The sequence below is a fragment of the Pseudochaenichthys georgianus genome, chromosome 4 (genome assembly GCF_902827115.2).
Source record: "Pseudochaenichthys georgianus chromosome 4, fPseGeo1.2, whole genome shotgun sequence".
In the NCBI taxonomy this organism is placed as follows: domain Eukaryota; kingdom Metazoa; phylum Chordata; class Actinopteri; order Perciformes; family Channichthyidae; genus Pseudochaenichthys; species Pseudochaenichthys georgianus.
The window spans coordinates 6,763,104-6,787,170 of NC_047506.1; the positions used below are offsets into that span (position 1 = coordinate 6,763,104).

Sequence of the window (24,067 nt, forward strand, 5' to 3'; positions counted from 1 at the left end):
AAAGACACTCATGAATCCATGGTGGATGTAGTCACAATTAGGCTGAGTGTATTATATACTTGAGATATAAGTACAGAGGTTTTTTATTGAAATCTATTTGCAGTCGTCGGAAAGCCCATCCATGAGGTCAAACATTAATATGCATGAAAAGGTCCAATTGAAGTCCACGAGCTCAAGGTTAACAGGAAGCAGATTGTTGGGATGAGCTAGAGACAGCAGCGAAGTCAGTTTGAAGTTGAAGCCTAGCAACACATACGGGTCACGTTGATCTCGCATTGCCCAACAGCAAGCTGACTTCATCAGTGTAACCTGGAGGGGAGATTGTACAGGACCAAAACAAGCCTCTGTACAGATTGTGCTTGAAGGTAAAGTGCCGTTTCTATTGTTAAACGTGGTTATCAAATATGTCGCTCTGAATGACTCGCCCTATCTGAAGTCGAAGTAGGCACTGGTTTATTGCAAGATGAGATAAAAACAGTCCCTTAATATCTACTACTTACATTAGCTAGATTACAGCTAATGCTAGTTTGCTATTGTCAACTTCCTCGGCTAACGCCTGTTAGCATGCTGCTAGCCTCTTGAGCTATGCTCTTGAGGAGCCGTTGTATAACTTGACAGAAACTTCTGGAAAACGTTGGCTTAGCTTGGCTTCTATGTATCAAAAAATAACAAACATACTGCTGTTGAAAAACTGTTAACAGGTGAGTTGTTATGTGTGTAATGTGTTAGCTAGGTGATAACAATATGCAACAAAGTGCTACATTGTTTGTGATGGCAGTCGTTTTTATTTTAAATGCTGTGTTAGAAGCTCACTGATGTATTATTATAGACAGAGGTGAATGAAGTACTCACATTATTTACTAGAGTATAAGTAGCAATACTACACGTAAAGTCCTGCATTCAAAAGTATTGGCATCAAAATATGCTTTGAGTACCAAAAGTATTAATTATTTTTTAAAAGGCACATTTAAACAACATAATTATTGTATTAAAAGTATTGCTGTAATGCTGTACCTCGGAAAGATGGGGTTATTTAGATAACTATATAGGCTATTGTTTAGCTCAACCTATAATAATATATGATGATGGATGTGTCGATTCAGATTTTGTATTAATGACCTCAATTTGCAAAGAACTAGTTACTAAATATCTAAAATAATTGTTGTGGAATTAATAGTACAACATTTGCCAACAAATCGTAGTGGAGTAAATGTATAAAATGGCAAAATACTCAAGTAAAGTACAAGTACAACTTTTTACTTATAAGTACATTACTTGATTTAATGTAATTAGTTACATTACACCACTGATGATAGAAGCGTTACATCTTTGGGAAACACTGCAGTCATGAAGTCAATGAAGTTGCATTCTTCCTAAGTTGTTTTCCTTTTTTCTCATAGTATTCTTCAAATGACGGAAATAGAGGAAAGCATGGACTCCTCGGACAGCCATGACAGTGCGACATCAGGAAAGAAGAGCGGACGAACCTCGTTGCTGGACAGCGGGGAGGACTTTGAGGTTTTAAATGAAGAAGATATTGACGACGAGCCCCCTCCTCTAGAAGATGCTGGAGGTGGGAAGGGGAAAAACACAGATGAGAGGACTAATGCAGACACAGATTCTGATCCTCCAGGTCCAGTGGAAGAATGGCTGGATGTATTAGGTAGGTGATAAAGCCCCATGAGTAACAGGTTAGATTATAGCTGAACATATTCCTGTAGTAATTGTCGTGTCTCTTGGTTTACCATTTAATATTGATGAGCAGCTCACCTCAGCAAGAGCGGAAGTCGTTGCGATTCTCTTTAACAAGGCTAAAGACTCCCTGGAGAGTGATCAATGCTGTAAACAAAATAAATATGACTTTGTTTGTCCCCAGGTAATGACCAGCTGAAGAAAAAGGTCCTGGAGGAAGGAAAAGGGCGAGACAGTCGCCCACAGAAAGGACAGAATGTCAAGATTAATCTCAAAACATGTTTAAGCGATGGGACACTTGTAGAGGAGCAGTCTGACCTCTCTTTTACTCTTGGAGATGGAGATGTCATCCAGGTAAAATGGACCATACTTTTCAAATGGAAAAGTAAAAATGGACTGATTTCACAGAGTCACAAAAGGTTTTACATAGTTTGCTTTATATTTCTGACCTCAGTTAGTTTTTCTTACTCAATGAAATTGTTCTTTCAGGCTCTGGATCTCACAGTCATGCTCATGGAAATGGGAGAGAAGGCCCTCGTCCAGGCCAATGCAAAATATGCATATGGTGAACGGGGGAGGTATGGACGTATTTTAAAGTAACACTGCTAAAGGCTGTTTAAACTGCAGTTTTCATGCAAACCAACAAAACATGTATGTATTGTATGCCCCTTGTAGAATGTTGGGATTGCTTATAGTGATGAAAGGTGCTTTACAAATCAAATGTATTATTATTATTATTATTATCAACATTTCCCATATATTCAACGAATTTCCACCATTAACAATATCTCTTACAAAAAGGCAAGACAATGGTATTCAATAGGCTCTATATACCTACACAACTATACATTAAACGTTGCTTTTCCTCTACCTGTTCAAATCTATTGCTTGTTATTTCCTACTGAAGCTTCTATTAAAAGACAAATTCCCTGTCTCTGCTTGCTCTCCAAGCTCTAACAATTCCTTGTGTCTCATCTAGTGATTGATGCCACTTAATTTCTGAATTTGACTGTGTTTCCTTATCTTTTCAGTCTTGAACCCGAGGTTCCCCCCAATGAAGAATTGTCTCTAGAAGTGGAACTGCTGGAAGCTTCTGATGCCCCGGACCTGGAGCTGCTGCCCCCTGCAGAAAAAACTGCCTTGGCCATTCATAAGAGAGAGAGAGGCAATGTTCATTACCAGCGTGGGGACTATGCTTTCGCTGTGAATTCATACAGCATTGCCTTGACCATAACAGAGTCTAGTTCTAAAGGTGAGAGAGCGGGGGATTTGGGTTTAGGTGAAACGTTTTCTGTCACCTAGCATTGGGATAAGGAGGCGACTAACAGGTGGGGGAACTGAAAGAGTTGATACTCGTGCATTTTTTCGAAGTTTTTGAATCCCCCCCTCAAACAAAGAAGGGCTGTGTGTAGAAAAAAACAATATCAACTACCTTAGACGGTGATAAGCAGGGAATATAACTATTCTTCATTAACTTTTATAATGCATTGATTGTCTTGATACCTTATAACAATTATTTTAAAACTCTTTGTTTGTGTGGTTTCTTTTGCTGCAGTTGACATTACTCCTGAGGAGGAGAGTGAGCTGATGGATGTAAGAGTGAAGTGTTTAAACAACATGGCTGCCTCTCAGCTGAAACTGGACCACTATGATGCAGCACTTAAATCCTGTGTCTCAGCACTGGAACACCAGCCAGAGAACATAAAAGCACTTTTCCGCATGGGCAAGGTAAACATCACGCTTTTTATTTCACTGTCATTATAAGTCGGATTTTTCTTGAACTTTGTGTTTGTTTGTTTTTTAATCAAGGTACTAGCCTTACAAGGGGAATACGCAGAAGCCATTCAAACTCTGAGGAAGGCACTGAAGTTGGAACCAAGCAACAAGGTACTATTGGGCTTTTCACATACTATTTTGGTAAATCAAACCTTTTAGTATGGAGAATTTGCAGTTATTCCCTATCACCAGTAGATGGTGCCATTGGCTAATCATCAAATCTCTTAATTTGTTGTGCAAGGTCAGGTAAACTGCTGACTCATCATTTCAGGGGATCTGTTTTCATGTTGTTGCTGTAAATAGGTCTGCCCTGCACCCAGCCATATCTAATACCTAGCTACCGTTCCTGCTGCTGCTGCTATTACAGTCGGCTGTATGCGGTACTTTGGCCAAACAGGGCCGTTTGACAGAACTGAGCTCAGTGCGTGGGCTTTTTGGATTCGTTTTGAGCTGCAGCAGCATGGTACTCGTGCCCAGAATCCCCCACTTGAGTCCTACACCAATCTGTCAAACAACACATGGTGTGGCCACCACTTAAGCTTTATTACATTTTGCAATAATGCATCCTAGGTAGATTGTAGTGTTGCCTGTGTGGAGGCAATAAAAAGATGCATGTCATTTTTTCCACTTTCTGGCTGTTGTGTCAATGCCTTTTATATACAGTATATGGTCAATGCATAGCTGTACATGTTGTGTATGTGAGATGGCTCTGTGTCAACACGCTTTTAAACCTATAAGATTAGCTGTTTAGCCATCCAACTGGACTTACCTCTCAGTGCTATTATAATGAAAGCTCTCCCTTAATTGTATTCCAACAGCAAGAACAGTGGGTGTGCTTCAGGGACAATGCCAGAACTCTCCCATTATAATCAATGAGGCGGTCTCAAACTGAAGCAGTGACAGAAAGACACTCCATCTCTCTTCTCCAAGCTTTGAGCAACATGCTGTCTGAATTTGTTACTCTGGTGTCGGCTGTTTATACCCTCAAGCTCAAATTAATGAGAGAAAATGTATTTGTCTGGGGTTTGTTTACTTTTTGGCATGACACGCAGGCTTGACAGTTCCAGTTTAGCCTCAGATGCTGCTAGGACAGGATGTTATATGTTTTTTTACCCTATTTAGTCCTTGTCCTTGGGAGTCAGTGTTCTGTCATGTTTGTCTGTTCGGTGGTTAGCTTATTGCATAATAGTGGTGCCAACTGTTCAAACACTTTGCTGAATAAAGGGGAACAATGAATTGGATCCTTATCAAAATGACAATGTGGAATAGTTAATATCAAAGTTGCTGGGGGCACACTATTTGTAAAAGGCATGAATATGTGTCAAAGTATCGTGGTTCTGCAGAGATGTCTACAACATCATACAATCTGTTCTGTACAGACAGAAATAGATTTCTGTGTGGTACAGGTCCTCCCAAGATATCACAGCATGCTCACTTTAATATGTTCTTTAAAGAATATGACGGATAAATCCTCAGGGACACGCATATTGATTAAAGGTAGACATTTCTTAAATACCACTTTAGTGAACATTACTGTAAACTCAATGTTATAGGGCCCCATCACTGGGGGGCATTTTACAAAGCATAAACATTTACATTGTTTCTGAAAACATTGGTTTGCTTAGTCACTCACCAGCTTTAAGAGCGAAGTGACTCAGATCGGAGACAACGTTGGAACAATAATTGAACCCATATACTGGAGTACTTTGTACATGTCGTGTCAATGGCAGGCTATGTTTGTGATTTCTTGTAAGAACACATAATTTCCCAGCATTTATTTATACAAGTGTTTAATCGATGCTTCATCCATCAACGCCTCATCCATATCTTGAAAAGCTTTCCTGATATGTCATTTGTAAAGCTTTCCAGAACGCTTCTGTTTGTTGATGTAAGTGTATTGTTATTTCACATATTTCCATTAACAAAGAAATCATACCTAGGTTGTTTTACAGCAGCAGGACTTTCAATTCAAAACCTTTATTTATCCAGGTAAAATCCCATTGAGATCAATGATCTCTTTTTCAAGGGAGACCTGCAGCAGTAGGTTCCACAAGAAGACATAAAAACATAAACAACAGAACAACAGAAGGACATCATGCAGCAAAATGTACAGGGATTACAATTTACATATTTAACCACATGTACAGGGACCAACAGCATCTGATTTTGTAGCATCCAACCGAGCTTTAAAAACATGTAGTGGTACTAGCTTGGTAATTTTCCATTCTTTTTGCAGACTGTTCCAAGTTAGTGGAGCTGCACATCTAAAAGCTTTCTTCCCTAAGACAGTCCTAGCACTTGGTACATTTAATAAAACCACAGCATGCGATCTCAGGCAATAAGTACTTTCAATTCGCAGAGAGATCAGGGAGCAGATATAAGATGGCAGTTTATCCAACATGGCTTTGTAAATGAAAAAGTACCAGTGACTGAGCCTCTGTACAGTAAGTGATGGCAAAACCGCCTTGTTATACAGGGTACAGTGATGCGTAAGTGCTTTACAATTTGTCCAAAATCTCAGTGCGCTGTGATACGCAGCATCTAACTTGCTCAGGTAATTGGCAGGTGCCTTCATATATAACAAATCACCAGGTAAAAAGGTCACAGTGACTAGCCTTTTCCTGGCCTCAAGCGAGAAACAGGACTTATTTCTGTCAAAGAAACCTAGCCTAACCCTAAGCAGGTTATTTACATGAAATTTAAAAGTGAGACAATCATCAAGCCAGATACCCAAGTATTTGTAACAGGTAACCACTTCAAGTTGTATTCCTTGCGTAGTTACAATATCCAAAGCAGTCTCCGGTGTATTTTTAGCTTTAGCTTTAGAAAAGAGCATTACCTTGGTTTTATCCACATTTAAAATAAGCTCAAGCTCAGAGAGCTGAGCCTGAATAATGTTAAAAACAGCCTGTAATTTAACACCAGCCTCGTTAATCGAGGGACCTGCACAGTACATAACGGTACTTTGTTCCTTTCATGTCGGGATAGCTAGGTTGGTAGAGTAAAGCAAGGTTTTGAGTTGAGGTTTTTTATTTTACCTGTAGGTATGCAGTAAAATTACAAGGTATCCATCATAAAACAGGTTTAAAACAACACAGTCAGACACATTTTTAAGAAGTACCCTGTGTACAAACAAACAAATGAATATGAAAGCATTGCTTCTGCAGCACCTGAGCAATGCTGCTACAACCTGTTCATCCGAGTGATTGCTGTTTTTACGATGCTTTGTTTTACACCTTAGGATGTCGATCTGAAGCCTTTGTCTTGTCTCTTCTGTTCAGACAATCCATGCTGAGCTCTCCAAGCTGGTGAAGAAGAACTCGGAGCAGAGAGGAGCCGAGCAGGCGCTGTATAAGAAGATGCTGGGTAACCCCGCTAGTAGCAGCAGCAGCAGCAGCAGCAGCAGCAGCTCACAGAAACACCGGGCCAAGTCTTCATGGGTGAGAGTCATTGCTGGGGAAACAAATCTGTTCACGTGTTTAAGTGCAAATGGCTCTCTATCATCATATGATGCTCATGCGTTTACATTGGTGGTTTTGAATTGATGTATGTAATTATCAAGGGAGCCTTTGTGCAATAACAAGTTAAGTATACAAATGTTAAGTCAAATTCATATTTTACTTTAGATTTTGACTTTTGACAATTCTTAACATTCTTTCTCTAGTCTTATTTTATTTTCTGCTACTTCCCTAGGGTCTCAGCTGGAAATGGCTCTTCGGTGCCACTGCCGTAGCCCTTGGCGGTGTGGCGTTATCCGTCGTCATAGCTGCTAGAAACTGAACCAAGTCTGTGCCGAGTCTGACCAAGCCCCTGCAATACGAGCCTCAACACAGAAGCACATCTCGCAGCCTTCTGATCTTTGGTCGAGGGGGGGAGGAAATGTCTGTTGGTTGGTCAGATTCCTCTCCACTGTCATTTGTTTCTCTGCTATGTTTGAGAACGAGTTGAAAATGAATAAAACGTCAATATTTGCATATGGAAACTTTCTAAATGTGTAGGTTTATGCATAAACACGCTGCCAGACACTGCTTTCTTTTGCTGCCATTGTTTTCTTTTGCTGCCATTGTTTATGTTGTTGGTGGTAGGAAATTGCTTAATGATCATCAAAGTGTAAGATACTTTACCATAGATTAAGATAGGAGCTATTTAATCATGTTTTCCCATTAAGGAATAGCTGTTGTGATATAGTCCTTTTGTTATGCTATAGTTTAAAGATTGTTTAGGTAAATTAATATTTACTATCCAAGAGAGAATATGTGATTTCACTTTGATTTTAATTATGGTACAATGTTTAATCTTGACTGATGTTAATGCAGATGTTATATTAGAGGTCCACACAATGGCATTCTTTCTGACTTGTATGCTAGCTCTTAAACACTCTCTACAGACTCTATTTATATGTTAAGTGATCAGAAAATAGAACGCACCGGTCCTGTAATGCAACACAACAGCACACACATTTTTTGTTGACTGATGCCAAAGTTTTTTGTGTGTTTTTAATCAATCTTTGTGTTTTGATCTGAACATTGAATCTAACTAAGAAAAAAACTATGAATGCAGTAAAACACAATACAACAAACTGGAGCCCTAGAACGTACCAAGGAATTAAATCATTTCGTTTCTGACGCTGTCAACAGTAACAAACAAACATAAATCAACATCATTGCTCCAGTGTTTCTAAATGCTTGGTCAGAGCTTAAATAGATGTTCTGTTATTGAGGTACAGTTTTAACACAGAACAGAGGAGCACATCGTTTCTCTGTGATGTGGCTATGAGTAACGCTAAAGGAGAGTTTATTTATAATAATTCAGTTTCTATCAATTATACCTCAATTTTTGATGATTAAGACCAAATGTTGAAGGATGACCATTTAAGTACAATGTTGGCTGTTTATTTGTTCTTTCTCTCTTTTGTCCTCTACTTTTTTGCCTGTGAATATTTTTTTTATTTTGGTGTTTATTCCATTTCTTTTGGTTATTGTTTTCTAACACAAGAGTTGAATTGACACTGATGGATCTGTGGCTTCTTCAGAGTAGATTGCAGGCCTAAAGAGCCAAAAGTTGCATACAAATGAAGTAGTTGTGAAAGTTCCCAGCATTCCCTGTATTTGTTAATTTTATATTCATCACAATAAAATATATCTGTTATCAAACTACAGCCTCTTTTTTGTGTCATAGGATAATATATGCAGTGAAATTATGACAATGTATGTTGATTTTAACTACATCCTGAACTGATATCATGTAGAATCCATAGCCCACAAGATGCGTGGCGTTTATGCCTCATACAACTGGCAATAGAAGACATATAAAAGTGAACCAGTTCCAGGTAGACACATCTTTCATTTAAATACGTGTTATATTTATACAGAAACTCAATAATATGTGTTATTAATAAAGACAAGATAAGCATTTACATTCCTCCTATTATTAGATTACAGGTGGACATTCACAAATGTTGTGGATATTCCCAAACTGGAGTTTTTTTCTTTTCTTCTTCAGACATTGACGTTTCGCTGACGCAATTAGATGACCTGTCGTTTCCCACTTCCTATGCATCACTGATGTGAAATGCCCATTCTTAAAAGCTGTATAATTGTTTTTATATTTGTTGTCATCCATAAATAACTATAACATATAATTAGAAAATACAATGCTAGTATATATTTAAATGGTTTTCTCCAAATTAGTTTTACATGTAGGCTATACAAGACAATGATTATTAGTACAACATTTGTTTAGGTCCATTCATTTAGCATACATGTCATAGTATGTATACTATTCAGAAATGTAAATGTAGTTGATATTACACATGTGACTATATAGGGCTTCATTACTGCTCGGTGACTTCATCATCATCATCATCATCGGGGACCAGCCACTGAATATTCATTAGAAAAGCAACGGGAGTTCTCGCTTTACGACAGTACGAGTGCGTCCGTGCGCATGGTGGTGAACGGTAGCAAAGATGGCGGCGCTGAAGGAGGAGCAGTGCTACGGACTGTCCTGTGGAAGAGTGAGCAACGGTAGCAATGTATCCGTCTTTCACGTTAAACTCACTGACAGCGCACTGAAAGCGTTTGAGGGATATCAGGGCAGCAAGGTAAGTCAACATTTTCGGTAACCGTGGTGGTTTAAGTGTGTCTTGTCTCGGCTGTGACAGACAGAGTGAGGTCAGTAGTCTGCTGCGATACATTACACAGCAGGCTGGTTAAAGCTACATCTAGTCAGGCTTGTTAAGTGTTTTACCCTAGCCGTTAATATGTCTCAACTGCTGGGCCTGGTTGTTAGGATGGTTAGCTTTACCCTGACCGATAGTTGAACACCATACTCGGTCATTTATCAAGCTCAGGCAGTCTCACTCAAAATTGAGCCCTGGTAGTTAAATCGTTGTGGGTGTTTTTCTGTAGTTAGCTCTTAAACTGTATATATAGAGTTAGCTCAACAGTTTTAACTTAGCTTAACAGTGTTGTTCTTATACTTAAGTAAAAGTAGAAGTACCAGAGTGTAGGAGTACTCTATAAGAAGTCCTGCATTCAAAATGTTACCCAAGTAAAAGCACAACATTATTAGCATTAAAATATACTACTGATTATAATTATTTATACATAAAAGTGTTATTAAAGGTGGAGCTAGTTTTATTTACTTTGTATGCTGTGAGGTAGATTGAAAATGTTATTCCAGGTGTAACTAAAGTCTTTTTTTTAAAGTGTGATTATATTTCACATCGTTAATCCAAAGCTGCCTCTAGTCCGGCTTCTTAAGTGTCTTACCCTATCCGTTAATATGTCTCAACTGCTGCTGTTAGGTTGGTTAGCTTTACCATGACCGATAGTTGAACACCATACTCGGTAATTTCTCAAGCTCAGGCAACACTACACAAAATGTAGCCCTGCTAGTTAAATCATTGGGAGTGTTTAGCTGTCGTTAGCTCAACAGTTTTAACTTGGTGTTATTCAGAGGTGGAAGAAGTACTCAGATCTTGTAAAAGTAACAGAGTGTAGGAATACTCTGATACAAGTAAAAGTATTCAAAATGTTACTCAAGTAAAAGTACCAAAGTACTTGCATCAAAATAAAAGTACTCATTATAGAGATTGGGCCATTTTATTAAAATATGTATTGGTAACTATATACTGGTGTTGTTGCTAAATTACCAAACCAGAATGTATATACATTTCAAGTGAAAACAGAGCAACTTCTGCTGCGTGTTAATGTTTCCAGAATGTTTGTTAAACTGGCAATCCTAACAAAAACTAGCCGGCAGCTGCCCACACATAATGTTAACAGCTAGTGTTACCGTTGGCAGTGGTGTAAAGTAACTGAGTACATTTACTCAAGTACTCTACTTAAACAATTCTGCTTTTTAGTTCAGTATTTCAATTGTATGCTGCTTTGTACTTTACTCTACTACATTTATTTAATAACCTTTGCAGATAATATTGTGAAATATGAACCACTACACTCACTGTAGTAGTTCTTCTACTACATTACTGAGTACTTCTTCCACCTCTGACCGGTGGACACACAATCACTGTCTTCTCGATTACTCAATTTTGTTCGGTTGTTAAGTTTAAACATACCATAGCTTTGGATAAGAATCAAATGAAAACATAGTGAATAATTTGGAAAAGTACCCAGTTTTCAGAGGAAAGATGGCCATCTCCTTTTCCAACCCCCTCACTGCCATTACAGGTTCATGTTCACTTGACAGCTTTATAAGTGTGTCAATGTTATTTAACAGTGGATTAACACATTTTATGTTCAGAAGTAGTTTTTCAATGAGAGCTTTGGTCCCTGAAATGGCTCTGCTGCTTCTTGTCTGGCTTCTTGTGTAGAGAGCAATAAGTCTGATGTCGGCATCTAGTGTTTCAGCTTCTATAAATATTTGACAGGGAAACCCTGGCAGGCCATGAGGAAAGGGCCTTATCCCCAGCTCCTGTGGCTGTTTACAGCAGCACTGTGGCTGATAAGTGAGAGCAATACAATTGTGAACTGGGGACTAGTAGTTTTAGGAAAAGTGTTGGTGTGACAGACAGAAGATATTAGAGAAATTGCTAAATTGTCATGGTAGCCAAGGTAGTCAAATATCTGAATCCATAGGGCCTTCTTTCTTTAGAGATGTAGTCTGTTCTCATAATTTGAACATTTTTGCAAGAATTAACGTTTGTAACTTGTGTTTTTGCTAAACTGTGTTCAGCTATTGACTTATCAAATCAAAAGAGGCAAATGTTTTGGTCCAATATGTAAAGCATGCAACCCGGGAGTGGACACCTGTGTCAAACTTGCATTGCTGATGTTTAAGGGTAACTATTCAAACGTAGCCTTGATTATAACATCTGCCCCTGCACAAACTGGACTTGTCTTGTGTAAACTAGCTACTAGCCTTCAGGTAAAATTGTATTCCTTTTTTTATTTTTTATTAAAGCATACAGTCGAGATCATTTTTCCACAGCTTATTATTAATAGTGATTCGGATTAACTTAACAGACATTTTCTCAAGCATCTTGGGCCCTATGGAGTTTATATTGGCTGGGCTTTCCTTAAGGAGTAGAGTGCTGCCCATATTTGTAGCACCATTGTTCCACCTACACAGTCGTGTTCGATACACACATGTTCCATTTTATATTGGTAATATCTATCACGCACATATTCAGGAACACAACCTAAATAGTAACTCACCCCACTGGGAATTGTATTCCCGCAGTTAACGTGTACATTAATGACGAAAGAGGCCAGTTGGAATCATGTTTTACAGTTTAGTTGAACATTTTATTGACAATTGACTCTTGTACAGACTTGCAGTTTCACAAACTCTGAATTGCTTATTGTATCACCTTTCCCTACCATTTGAGTTAAAACCCTTACTCACAGTTGCAGAGAAGATATAGGCTATTGAGTAATCAAATGTCTGCATGGTATAGCTGTGGGTGCTTTGATTTTTCAAGGAGTTTCATAGCACTAGGGTGATGCAAACATGTGTTGCACCATTTTGGGGACGTTACACCTTGGCTGCCACACATTTAGGCTGTTTGATTAGGTCTATTGAAGTAAGCTTTATCCAGTTAAACAGACATATTGGTGATACATGAATGATGATACAGTGTACTCTTCTTCTATCGGACACATATGAGGACCACACACCGGCACATGAAGGCTGTTGGCATCTTCTGTCGCAGCTTACTCACTGGATCATCACACGATCACAGATGATGAGCATACACCAAACCGCTTGTGTGATGCAGTGTAATCATGCACAGGTGCTCCACATGTGTATATGCTACAATATGACTACATAAACAGAAATGTCCTCATATTTAAAAGAGGCATATTGAAATTCAAACAACCTACAACCAACAATACGAACACTTAGCAGTGCAAATGCGAGAAACTTTACTCTGTTACTTTACCATAGCTTCACGGTTATAACCAAAAGGTACATCGCGTTTACTTTGATCTATACTGATATCCAGTGGCGGCCGGCCCATAGGGGCGATAGGGGCGCCGCCCCACCTCTTCCCACATACAAAAAAAAATATATTTATTTTTAATGAACAAGGTAAATATCATACACTTGGTATCAGTAAAATGTATAATCTACAATAGAATCTCGTTTAAAATTACTATTAAGTCACATGTTTCCTGCCTTGCCCGTGGCATTAGTTTATCATTGCCGTGCAAGGAGCCCCCGAGCCAAACGGCAGCAACCAGCACGTTGCAAAAGTCTCAATTGTAAACTGTGCCGCCGAAACATAATTTCAGCCAATCAGCACCGTCAAATATTTTGGTCACGAGGGCGCCCACGTTGGCGCCCACGTTGGCGCCCACGTTAGCGCTTACGTGCGTTGACGTGAGTTGTTTTTTAGACTCGTGAGTGACCAAGGTGACTCAGTAGTTGGATGAGAATGGCTTCGTGTGCAGTCGCCGGACCTCGGTCCGCACCCAATTCCGTGCAAGAGCTACTCTCCAATCCTTTCGAAAGGAGAAGTTTGGGAGATAAACTTTTGCTTAAAGACCTTGGACCGGACCAACCCGATTTGTATATATCGCAGCAAGCTCGTGAAAAAGACAAAACGTATCAACGAGGCTTCTCACGTAGCTGGTACACCAGAAAGGCATGGCTAGCTGGATGCAAACAGGTAAATGCTGTCTTGTTTCCCATGCTTGCTCTTCAAACAGCTGGGGACAGATACGATCTGTTCAGAAACTAGACAAAAGTTAAACAATACAAACCACAGACTGTCTGTGTCATGGAGAATACAGTCGCTGGTTTATTTATGTCTGTATAGGTCGTTGTTGTGAGTGTGGACGGTCGGAGCATAACGTTAGCTTAGCCAAGCTCCATTTAGAAAACACGCATTTTAAAAGGGTTTTTCGCCTGCCGTCTGTCTGCAGACTTGTCAAAGTGTTAATTCATGGTTTTTACTAACCGTTATCAGTATGTTGTTAATTCGGCATCATTTTGAAACGTGTATTACAATTAAATCACGGTAAAATATGTTCATCTTGTTGTAGTTGTAGCCCCCTTGCCAGCGGTTCTCTCTAGTTTAGCATACTCAGCCCCACTCAGCCTGGGTGTTCCTGGCCCTAGAACCACGATTTTATGGGGCCAGAAAAACTGTGAATTAGGACCCGCTAGCCGGTACTAGGCCAAGTGGAAACGCAACCAAAGACGGGCGCTGCTCGGCACGCTTAAAGCGAGCTCCGCGCTGCATTGGAAACGTGCCATTACATCACCAGAAGTCCTAATTTAAGGGGTAATTTCTCCCAAAAAAAATGTTTTACTCACTATATCAACAGCCCCACCAAAAATATTTTCCACTAGCCGCCACTGCTGATATCATGTTTTATTTATCACAATTATTAATTGATTTGAGTGAATAAACAAAGTTCTGGTTTAACATGTTTTGCTACATTTCTGCTAATATGCAAATTAGTGCTGCATTCCGATTTCCTGAAAATGTACTCCTAAAAATACGTCCTAAATTCTGTAGGCTACATTTTAAAGTGAAATGCCTCAACTTGGCGCACTTTGACAGCAAACTAAAGAAGGCAGAAAAACCATCTTGTTAACATCTGTTTGCTCTAGTAAACAGTGTTGAATATCAAAACATTGGTTGTTCATGTATGGTAGTGGTGGTGATATGACCTGGCAGAAAGAAAAGTAAAAACCGAAAGCCATCTTCACCGGGTCATTTCCAAGACGCCTTGCTATATCCTGTTGCGGCAAACATGTAGGCATTGAAGAAAAGTGGAGCCAGCTGGCTGCAAGTGAGGAAGAACTTGATTTGATATGCCTCAATTTTCTATAAGTGGTGCACACAATTTACAACTCAATATTGCATGAGATCATGTCAAGTTGTAGGAAATGGGGAACGTGATTAATATTCAATTTAATTTTGCAGCCTTAAGTTCAGATCAGCTTCAGTTCTCCTGTGCTTTGAGAAATAGCGTGTTGCTCTAACATAGAAAAAATAACCACTGTAAGGGTTGAAATGTCATTCCTTATTAAAATTAGGGGTTGACTATTAGCTTTTATTGCTGTCAGTGTTGCTCCGGTATCTTTTTAAGGGGAGCTGTGCCCCCTCCGGCGCTTCCTCATAATTCAGACACTGGCTGGCACCCAACAGCAGCTGTGTGCCGGGAACTCGGTAAAGGAAGAGGAAGAGAGCTACAGAACGACACACGCCTTTTCAATGTAAAAGTTGTGGTGATGCCAAGGATTTAATTAGACTGAGATTGTAATGTTTACGACCCAAATGTAGCTATTGTGTGACTGGAAAATGTGTGAACTCTGGCGGGCCCCTTCTTTTAAAAGGAAGCTTAAATCCTGCCTGGCATATGGCATAATATCTTTAAAAGAAATGTAGACTTAAGCTAACGACACAAAAGTATAAAGCTGGAAAAGTTGAACTCTTACTCATGTCATTGTTACTTCCCCTACATTGTTAAACAACAAGATGCTAAGCTAACAACATCTTGACTCTTAGCTTTTTCAGTCAAGCAATCAATATTATTGTACTAGTAGTTGATACAACATTCTGTGAATATTTCTTATTGTGTTTCTGTAAGTAACTTGTGCAACAAGTCATCAAGTCGCAATACTTCCTGTTTGAGACGTGACTGTCAGCTGTTTCCTCTGTTGGTGCATCTGAGGACAGAGAGAGAACTAGAGCTCCTGCTGTGGGACTGGCAGTCCAGAGACTCGCATGTTCTTGTTTCTTTTTTTACCGGCTGTGACATAAGCAAGGAAATGAGTAATGCTACTTGAGCGTCATCAAGCTGAAGGTTATGGAGAGTACAGATAAAACGTTTATAATGACAAAGGACAAAGCTTCTTTTTTTTAAACAGTTGAATTCTTTTTTTCTTATAATTATCTAAATGGAAAGCCCACAGAATGAAAACTTAAGCAATTAATTAAAGTATAAAATGAACATGGGCAAGCCATGAAGTGACAATACATGATGTGTGCTGACACAGCCGTGTTACCGTGGTGAGAGATGAGTAGTGCCATTTGAATGTTAACATTTTGTTGGCCCATGTCACGCCTTGTGTTTATGTAATTGATCAGGGATTATAAACTGGGAGTATGAGGTTTTACATTCTTAAGGACATGCATCACAGTAGTGATCTTAAAGTTGGCAATTGATGCTGTGTGTTGAGCTTAGATTGTAAGGCCCATTATGATCTTTCCTTTAGCCAGTACTTTTAACAATAACCTGTTAAAGTAAATGTCTGAGGATTTGGTAAAAGACGATATACATGTCAAATGATGGCAGTGGATGCCAGAATTAAATCTTGTTTTATTTCCCGAAAGTGTTCTCAGGAAACCCATTGTGTTTATTTGAAATGGGTTGTTTGTCTTTGAACTACATCTCTACATGTGGGGGTTTCCTCAGTACTGTTAGATGAGTTTATCACACCGTCACCACAGAAAAGTGGTCTGATTGCAATTTGATAGTGGATTCTCTCATTTACTCAGCTTGCACTTTGGTTTCTTTTCCAGGTAAATCTTTCATTACTGGCCTTTGTCTGTTTTCATAGATTTAACGTTGACCCCCTCTCCATAATCAATAAGCCTTTCAGATTATAAATTATAGTATACATTTTTCTAAAGAGTCGAATGCAAGAGGTTTTTGTCCACATGGAGATCAATCCTCAGTAATTAGCTGTGTTGACAGGCTAGATTCATCACTGTGGAGGTCAGTTGTGTTCATGTGCTTGGCTGCACTCTATAGCTCCTATCTCGGCACCTATAGAAATAGTATGGGAAGTAATGGAGACTGGTTGGTTTTATTTTGCTTGATGCTGTTCAGCATGTGCCAGTGCTACGGTTATTTAAGGCATGCTGACCCCTCACTTTTAGCAGATCACGTGACGCAGCATGAGATGACCATAACCACTAAGGCCAAATATGACTCTAAATGTCATGGTGTTATTCTGCCCTGTGACAGGGATGCCACAAGTGACCATGTCAACCTGGTGTCACTGCACTCGGGACAGACGACATGACTTGCTCTGTCTTTTCTAATAGGTCAGTCAGTCAGTGCAGTGTAGTGTTCGATCTTTGGCAACATGCGTTGTGCTGGTGGTATTTGACCAGTAATGGAGCACTGTGATGCTTGAAAATTAGGTGTGTCAAATAATTACATTTTGACTAGAGCCAGAGGACAAAAATTCAAGCACACATAAGAATCTTCTGCGTATAGCCTTTACAGCTTTGAGGATGTTGTATCTCTCAGTAGAGGAGTAATGCAATTACACAGATTTATTTCCTGAAACTTGACTGCATCAGTTCATAAAACTTGAACTAGGCCATGAAGGATATCTCCTAAGTCAATGAGGCCTCTCCTCTTTTGAAATGACTGTTTAAGTAAGGAGATTTCTCTTTTTATCTCTTCATGCGCTCTCTCCTTGTGAATTGTCACGTTTATCTTTCATAGTGCTGTCAGACAGTTCATTTGTCATGAGAATCTCACTAAGAAACTGCCATGTCAAGACTACGTGACAACATACCAAAGGCCTATCAATGACAGATCTATATATATATATATATCAACCTGAAGTTGAATAATTTAGTAGGAGAGCGTGATAAAAGCATATCAAATTGTACAAGAAAATGTCCAGCTGCACTGAAATATTCAGGTAGCAGTAATGAGCCAGAGACACCATTGACTCGCTGTGAATGTCCCGTCGTTACCTGCAGTCAGTGCTAACACCAGTAGTATAAAAGGCATCATACGTGCTTGGCTTTTATGCACGTCTTTGCAGTAAAAATCAATGTACTTAAAACAGTTTTACGTTAGATCCTTTCAATTAACCAGCTTTGTACAAAATGCTTTGGATCTGTTCAGAGTACAGTTGATTGATTTTTTTTTATTTTGTAATGGAAGGAAATAGGTCTCCAAAAAATAGTTTTTTCCAGTCGTTTAAATGTGAAGCTGTCATAAAAATTGTGAAGTGCGCTTTTCAATGTAGTTTATTTGTTTATAACAACTTTATTGATCTGTTCCAATACGTGTAAGTATCACTGCAAGGGGTTATGTGGCACATCATATTCTGTCAAAACTCAATCATTTTATTGGCAGTTTAGTAGTGTTAAACTAGGGATGTTGCAGATATAAAAAACAATACCTCAGATCCAAGTCTATGGTAACGGGACCCTGGTAGTACATTGGTCAATACACATGGAATATCACTAATATTGGTTTTGAAAACAAAATGTCTAGTGTGTCCCTAGTTCACAACAAGCGCAAACAAAATGTCTTACTACACAAAGCGTGAAAACAATGACCTCCTGACATTGTTTTAACAAGTTTACACAGCCTCATTCATGCCAAACCTTTTTTCAGTGACTTTTTTTTTTTATGTTGATCCACAATGTTGGCCCCATCGCACAAGTTTAAATCTTCATAAATCATCCTTATGATGTAGGTTTTTCAGCATCCTTTTTACACGTTTATAATGCAAAATCAGTTTTATGTGTTCATAGTTCACTTTAGTTTTCTGAGAGTCTCTTTTTTTGATAAAGCTGTTAGTGTGTTACCTAGCAGTGAAGAGCCAGTTACAGTATGCACAGTAGTGCTGGGGGGAAACGATTATTTCGAAAACGATTAATCGGGCGATTATTTGATCGATTAGTCGACTAATCTAACGATTATTTTTCTGTTGTTCAATTCATAAAAAACTTAATGTAAAAAAAAAAAAAAAAATTCACGATACTGTGTCTCTGGGGATCTTAATATTTAACAGACTATTAATGTGTTATACCAGATTAACGGAAATAATCTCAGCTAACTGACGATACAAACCATGTTTACCAAAACAAAACACAAGTCTCATAAGAAGCATCTAAATGACCCATGAGCGAAAAATGCTAACGGACATTGGCACAGAACTCAAGATAAAAGTACCCTTATCACTTATCGTAGCTGCACATACAAGATATCCGATTAAAGCTGATACTCCACAGATTATGTAGGTATATAGTATCATCACTGAGTGATCCGGACTCGCGACAGCGGAAGCAAATACAGTCATCACAACACGTACCTTTACAGAGCTTCTAGGGAGATCGTCTCACCACCGTAGCTGTCAATCTGATCAAAAGACGTGTTCAATGGCATTAAAACGAGAAAGAACGCGGCTGAATCGGTTGATCCATAGGTTTTTAACGTCTATGTATAAAAAAATGATTGAATTTATAATCCATAATTCCATTTTTATGTAAAAATCGGAGAGCAAATGCTAGCTGCTAATGGTAGCCACCACAGCTAGCTGCCGCTTTAAATGTTCCAACATAGCCGTTGTGCTTGTGTGATATGCCAACTCCATTTGGCAAAGACTGCAAATGACAATATCTTTGCGTTTTGGACTAACTTTAAAATATTCCCATGCTTTTGAAGACCTAGGGCGAGATGTTTTCGTTTGAGGGCTTCGTGCGCAATCCTGTGAGGAGGAGGTGGCAGCCGTTTCAGTCTCCATTGTGTTTGAAGTGCGATTGCGAACGGCTTGTTGCTTTGTTTACACACCCACGTGTGTGTAGCGACGCGTCGACGCGGAAATATGTCGTCGACGATATTTTGAAGTCGACGCGTCGCTCCAGCACTAATGCACAGCAATCAAAACGTACAATATAGTAGCGTGTTTCAAAAACGTACCCGACAATAGGGCTGCTCGATTATGGCAAAAATCGTAATCTCGATTATTTGGGTCAATAATTGATATCACGATTATTAAAAACGATTATCCATTTACTTTGAAAACATCAATTTATTGGAGAAAAAAAATGTGAACAGTATGTTTTGAACAGTTGATTACCCTGAACTTTAAGTATAATTCAACTGAAAAACCAATTAAAAAGAACATTTATTAAAAAAAAAAAAAATCGTTTTAGTTCAATTACGTTGTTTTCGTAATTGTTGCAAGCCATAATCGTAATTGCGATTTAATTGAGCAGCCCTACCCGACAAACACACTAGTAAACTTGTACAGCTAGTTTTACACACAGGATATGCCCAGCTATGACTCATGCAAACTGTGCATTGAGAGCGGGGACACCCAGTACCATTTCAGACGTGCCCAGTGCTTTTTCCACCTCTGAAATCCTAGACAGGTGGAACATCTCATCAGTGTGACAGTGAGGCAACTAAACACCTGACAATTTGGGTGCCACATTCATACCCATGGAGATTTAGATGTGGCTATTCCTGTGTGCATATACTACAAAACATAGAAATCCTTTAAGGAGTGCAACCTGATAGAGTAGAAGATAACACATGTATAAGGATATGGTTTGTATATAAATCTGTATCAAGAGGCTGGGGATTGTTCATGAGTTTTGCCACATTTCATGTAAGCTTGTATGTTTTTCATTTTTAAAAGTGAATTTGTACGCTGCTAAAACGTATCCGTTGATGAATGTATTATTAATGAGTCAGCTGAAAGCCTGGTGCTTGTTTTCAGTAAGGCTTCATTAAGATTATCTGACAAATCTCTAACTAAACATAGGCTTGTTTTTATATCAAAATACCAAAGTCTGTTTGCCAACAAGACTCAAGTAATTGTTTTAAAGAGTATACTAGAACAACATCTGAGCATGTCAAGGACTTCTTTTTTTTTTTAATCTTTCAAATTTTATCCGTGTCCTTTGCTGTGAAGCGCTTTGAGATTTGTCTTGGCAGATGAGAAGTGCTATATAAAAGAAATGTATTATTGTCAAAAAGGGATTAAACTTAATCTACTGTGGAACATTGTGTATCATCACTAATAATGGACTTCTCTGGTGAGATTAGCCGCTTTCACACCAAGTACTTTGCCGTACTTAGTGCCAGCACTTAGTACCCCCATGGAACTAAGTACAGATCGCGTTCACACCGGAATAAGTTCCCTGAGGGAAGATTACGCAAATGAAGCCGCTGACGTCACTTCTTCTTCTTCTGCTTTGGATTTACTGGCAGGTCGCAAACCACTTCACGGCATATACTGCCACCCGAAGTTCCCGGCCGGAAGTCCCCAGAGTTGGGGACTCCCAGCAGCTTCTACTGAAGCCTTCCGAGTAAATCGCCAGAACGCCATAAGTTATTCCCTCTCCGTTGATCCGCGGGGCTAATGCTAATAATGCTAATGCCAGCAAATACAATGGCGGCTTCACAAAACTTTTTAGAGTTTTACGAGGCGTGGTTTGCAATTTGCCCAGCCAATCGAAATGGGTACTTTTTTCTCCCCAGGATAGTACCACCTCTCTAGTAGGCACTAAAAATGGGGGTAAAAGTTCTTGGAACTAAGTACTCTTTTTGGTGTGAACGCAAAATTCCAGGCACTCACGGAACTAAACAGGAAAAGTACGGGTAAAGGTACTCCGGTGCTTTGCCAGTTCAAAGGTCAATATTTTTAACTTCTAAAGTTTAGAAACTTGACTTTTTCATAACTCTAAGATCCCTGAAGTGCATTGGTGTAAAGTTAGATATACAATGTGGTGGTTGTTTGTGTGGCTAATGTTGGGCCATGAAATAATGTACGTGTTACAATGTGAATACTAATACGTTGTAGATTCTGTTGAATAGTTAAAAGTAGGGATACTCCGATCGCCAATTTCGGGGCCGGAATCAGTATCGGCCGATCTGATCGAGTGGGCGGGGCCTAAATGGAAGATTTAAACATCACTTTAAATCTTCCATTTTAAAGTGATGTTTAAACTCAGTTAATGGGGCTCATTCACTGGAGCTTCCACAAACAACAATCAACTTAATTATTACATTGAAATCATGTACATTATTCAAGTTTACATTCACTTTGGATAATAACAATAACCGCTATTTTACTGTCTTTTTCGGACACCTTAAAATAATGCCAGACCGGCGAAGCCATTTTGGCGAGCTTGTTTTTGCTGCACACAGAGAAAAGTGTCATGTATTTTACGTCATGCGATCGGCTCTCGCGATCGGCATGTTTAGAGAGCACCGATCGGTAGAGAGTGAGTATCGGCCGATATCGATCGGTGACCGATCGATCGGAGCATCCCTAGTTAAAAGCTTAACTCCAGGTTGAAGAAATAGTTGAGATCCATGCTGCTTAGATTCTTTTTATAAACATTTGCTTTGTCAATACTGCAAATGATAAGGTAATAGGAAACAGACATAAACAACATTGTCATCAGTTCAGTTTTATCGCAGGCTGCTGGGCAGAGAGTCCATGCCATGTCCAGCTGACCCTCATGCTGTTTCTGGTTGGCAGTGTGTGTGTGAACATCCATAGCCTTGTCATCGATCCATGGTCAGGACCTGCACTCTGTCCCTTAGGTTAGCTCTGTGGAACATTCTGGGCTCAGGTCCCAGAGAATAGTGACATGTCAGCAGCCCATTCAAATGAACAGGCTGAGGGTAGCACTATATTAGCAGTGCTGGGATGGGGGATGGGGGATGGGGAGGGCTAAAACTGGTGCTGTGTCAAACATTGCAGGGGTAGACCAGGGAGCGTGGCTCCATGAAAGGTCTGGTGTTCCTCCATAGGCTCTGAGCTCAGGACACAGTGAAACAATATAATACTGTTGGTAAGATAAATGAAACGGCAGCTTTCTTCTTTAAGGTTGTATTTGTTTATGCCAAGAGGGTAATTGCAATGTGAATTACTGTCCCAGAGTACACCGTGTCCTCAAACCAAAATCATGACATTGACAATATGGTGATATGAAGTCATGTCTGGCGGTAGCAAGCCTTAGTGCTCAATTCTGATTTATTGCTCAAACAAATGTTGTTGTTATGATCTTAACATTGCGTTTTAAAAATCTCGACTATCAGATAATTTTTAAATGGTCACGGTTCCTTACTGACATCACAGGCAACACAACGTTGTACAATAATAAACGTGCAGTATACTGAAGTCAGCTTTCACAAATTCATGTATGAGTCGACATTTTTGAGCTAATGATGACAACGTTAAGGATAACATGTCCTGTTGCAGTGGAGCTACCTCTGTCAGGAGAAGTTTGTGTGGATCATAAGCCATCCAATAGTGCAATCGGTTTGGTCACAACTAGTGCTGCGTACCGGTACGCCGAACCGGTACTGGACTTGTAAAAAGTTTCGGTTCAAGTCCGGTTAAAACCGGAACGTCGGGAACCGGTACTTGGACTCGCTAAAAAACTAGCACTTACGTATATTCTGGTGTCTGTGGTTATTTAAACATTCCCTGATGAACGTTATTCAGCGTCAATAAATGAGTGCTAATCCCAGTGTGCTCAGTGTAAAACATCACATGTCATTTCACCTTCGATTCACGGTTTGAAAACGTAGCATTTCGCCACATGCTGATGCTAACCGGAAGTGAAGCATTTTCAGAATAAAAGTAGGCCATTACGTTAATAGTGTGAACTTCTGGTTTTTTCAGAATAAAACTGATTTAAATTAAATAGTGTATTTAATTCAAAATTACGCCATATCAACATTGATTTGAATTTCAAACAGTATGTATGTACATCACTATGTATGTAGTATGTACTGTATAATGTACACATGTAGAGTTCAGGGTTTCCGCTAGGATTTTTTCTCGCCGGTCAAATGTCCGAGCAGAATTTATTTTACCGGACAAATGTGAAACTTACCGGTCATATTTCAATAATAATAATAAGAGTTGTGTAGCAGAGTTTCCGTTAGCAGGTAATTACCGGACTATGAGCAGATATGCTGATGTTTAAAACTCAGTTCACGGGGCTCATTTTTATATTGCTTCAGTTTATAATCGTAACAGATCGAAAAATTCAGATTCATTTTTCAATAAATGATTCCACAAACAACATAATTATTACATTCAAAGAAACTACTTGTAGTAGATAACGTACATTATTCAAAAGTTTACATCAACTTTGAATAATAACACGGGAGAAACGGAGCCTCTCTTTTCCCCTCTCCCGCCCTCTCTCCTGACAGCACGTCAGTCTCTCAAGCAGCTCCTGCAGCTCGCTAAACAGAGGGCGGGGCTTCAGGTGATTATGCAGAGCTGCGTGTCTCGGTCAGACTCAGCAGCTGATCTGATCTCTCTCTCGCGTCCGGTTACACTTCACTCGCGTTTATGTCCATATCGATCAGATCCAGCTCTCCTG

General features: G+C 39.4%; 2 protein-coding genes across 3 annotated transcripts in view; both read left to right on the top strand.

Annotated features, from left to right (window-relative positions):
- Window positions 1-213: 213 nt before the first annotated feature.
- fkbp8 (FKBP prolyl isomerase 8) lies at window positions 214-8,621 on the top strand. Of its 2 annotated transcripts, none has more exons than XM_034081432.2 (9): window positions 214-365; window positions 1,401-1,663; window positions 1,877-2,046; window positions 2,182-2,270; window positions 2,724-2,944; window positions 3,248-3,420; window positions 3,502-3,579; window positions 6,750-6,908; window positions 7,162-8,621. In XM_034081432.2, the coding sequence occupies exons 2-9, from the start codon at window positions 1,411-1,413 to the stop codon at window positions 7,246-7,248; spliced, it is 1,230 nt and encodes a 409-aa protein (XP_033937323.1). In that variant the 5' UTR covers window positions 214-365; window positions 1,401-1,410; the 3' UTR covers window positions 7,249-8,621. The 2 variants fall into 2 exon arrangements, with proteins under 2 accessions (XP_033937323.1, XP_033937324.1); XM_034081433.1 differs by lacking the exon at window positions 214-365 and adding an exon at window positions 372-701.
- Window positions 8,622-9,388: 767 nt separating this feature from the next.
- The window catches only part of ell (elongation factor RNA polymerase II), a 41,091-nt gene continuing 26,412 nt past the window's right edge, over window positions 9,389-24,067 (top strand). The window contains exon 1 of the mRNA XM_034081322.1: window positions 9,389-9,571. Within this exon, the coding sequence (XP_033937213.1) occupies window positions 9,437-9,571 (135 nt within the window). The 5' untranslated portion in view covers window positions 9,389-9,436. The remainder of the gene's footprint in view (window positions 9,572-24,067) is intronic.